The sequence below is a fragment of the Etheostoma spectabile genome, chromosome 1, assembly GCF_008692095.1.
Source record: "Etheostoma spectabile isolate EspeVRDwgs_2016 chromosome 1, UIUC_Espe_1.0, whole genome shotgun sequence".
In the NCBI taxonomy this organism is placed as follows: domain Eukaryota; kingdom Metazoa; phylum Chordata; class Actinopteri; order Perciformes; family Percidae; genus Etheostoma; species Etheostoma spectabile.
Window position 1 is genome coordinate 31,377,524 of NC_045733.1, and position 2,342 is coordinate 31,379,865.

Genomic DNA, 2,342 nt, shown 5'->3' on the forward strand with positions numbered 1-2,342 from the left:
AATGTATTCTAATAGATATAGTATGCATTATATAGTATATAGTATAGTAGTATTAGGATATATTATGTATAATGGTATGTATGTATTTAATAGTATATGATTAATCCATTATAGTTATGTAGTATGTAGTATGTCGTTATAGATAATAGTAGTATATATTATTCGTATATAGTATGTACGTATATAGTATAGTATATCGTATATAGTATGTAGTAATATATATAGTAGTGTATGTTGTAGTATATAAGTATTTTTTTTTAGTAATAGTATGTATATATAGTATCATAGTATCTAGTATATCGTATATAGTATGTATTATGTAGTAATAGTATATAGATATAGTATGTATGTATATAGTATATATAGTATATAGGTATATAGTATGTCATATATGTAGTATAGATATGTAGTATGTAGTAATAGTATATATATATAGTAGTAGTTAGTATATATATGTATGAGTATATAGTATAATAGATATATGTATGTAGTAATATATATAGTATGTAGTATGTAGTATATAGTTTTATAGTATATAGATTGAGTATATAATAGTGTAGTATGATATATGTTTATGTGTTTGGACGTTTGCCTGCAACAATGTGGCGCTACTTGTTTAGACTCCCCAATGTTAATTTGAATCTTCTTTCCAATTCTTAATCGTAAATTTTCAAAATGACAAATTGAAAAGTATAGTTCAGGCAGACCGTCTGAAAATGATGACTGCTGTATTTACAAATCTATCAGCATGTATGTCACTCTTCGTCCAAAATACAGCAAATTGGTTTCGTATTTGACTACTGACTGATATGCTTAAGAAGCACATCTCATGGTTTAGAAAAAACCTAAATAAGACGTAGAAGTTGACTTAACAAACCCCCCCCTACATTGAAAATGTAATGAGCACTGTACCAATAATAACTAGTCCCCCAACGACATTCAAGCATTTCATGATGCGCACATTCCCGGCGATATAGTATGTAGTATGTAGTATATAGTTTATAGTATATAGTATATAGTATATAGTATGTAGTATGTAGTATGTATTATGTAGTTTGGACGGATTTGCCCTGCAACAATGTGGGACTTTGTTTGAATTTCCCCAATGTTAATTTGAAATTCTTCTTCCAATTCTTTAAATCGTAAATTTTCAAAATGACAAATTGAAAAGTATAGTTAAGGCAGACCGTCTGAAAATGAATGACTGCTGTATTTTACAAAATCTAATCAAGCATTTATGTTCACACTCTTTCCCAAAAATACAGCAAATTGGTTTCAGTATTTGAAACTAGCTGACTGATATGCTGAAGAAGCACATCTCATGGTTTAGAATAAAAAACCTTAAAATATGACGTAGAAGTTGACTTTAAAGACCCCCCCCTACATTGAAAATGTAATGAAGCACTGTAGCCAAAAATAACTATCCCAAAACACATTCCAAGCATTTCATGAGGCGGCACATGCACCGTTCAGCTGCTCTTGAACTCACCATGCCATCAGAGCAGTTGGAGCGGGGGCTGGAGGCGTCCGAATCCCCGCTGTAGTGCTCCAGCGGCGGGTAGAAGCCGTCGTCCCTGCCGGTCCTCAGCAGGGACTGCAGGGACTCGATGTAGCTGATGGCGTTGCGCAGGATCTCCACTTTGGGCAGCCGCTGTTTGGGATTGGACGCCGTGCAGCGCTTCAGGGTCTCAAAGGCGTCGTTGACTTTACCGAGACGCCGCCTTTCCCGCATCGTCGCCGCTTTCCTCCGGTCTTCGTGGGACGTTTTCCTCTTGCAGGCCTTGCAGGCCCAGAGCAGGCAGTGCCCCCCCGCCTGGTGGAGGCCCCCCGGAGCCCTCACATGCTCGTCCGCCTCCTCTCCGATGGGGACGTGGTGGTGGTGATGGTGATGGAGAGGGTCCTCGGCCTTCAGTAGGCCGGCGTGCACCAGCCGAGAGTCCAGGTCGTCGAAGAAGTTCATGTCGCTGGTGCTGAAGCAGGGGTCATCGTACAGGTCATCGGCAGAGGAGAGAGGGAAGGGAAGGTCGGACAGATCCATCGGCCCCTGCAGAAGAGTCCCTCAAGGGTGGCAGGAGAGAGGCAAGGTCCGATAAAAGATAAAGTCTCCACAAGTGTCTTCAAAAAAAGCAACAAAAAAAGAAAAGAAAAGGAAGGTGTCTCTTAAAGGCTCCTCTCTAGGTTGGCTGATTCATGCAGAGGAGAGCAGAGTGTTTAAAGGGCCAGTCTGTGGAACTTCAGCTCCCTCAGCTCGGTCTGTCTTTATAGAGAAGTAGTAGGCGGGGCTGTGGTGGAAGTGACCAATGATCTGTGTGTGTGTGTGTGTGTGTGTGTGTGTGTGTGTG

At 39.9% G+C, this 2,342-nt stretch overlaps 1 protein-coding gene across 1 annotated transcript in view; it reads right to left on the reverse strand.

The window, feature by feature from the left end:
• The window catches only part of LOC116692701 (myoblast determination protein 1 homolog), a 4,591-nt gene extending 2,357 nt beyond the window's left edge, over positions 1-2,234 (reverse strand). Inside the window, exon 1 of the mRNA XM_032521188.1 lies at positions 1,490-2,234. Within this exon, the coding sequence (XP_032377079.1) occupies positions 1,490-2,038 (549 nt within the window). The 5' untranslated portion in view covers positions 2,039-2,234. The remainder of the gene's footprint in view (positions 1-1,489) is intronic.
• Between the last annotated feature and the right edge of the window lie 108 nt (positions 2,235-2,342).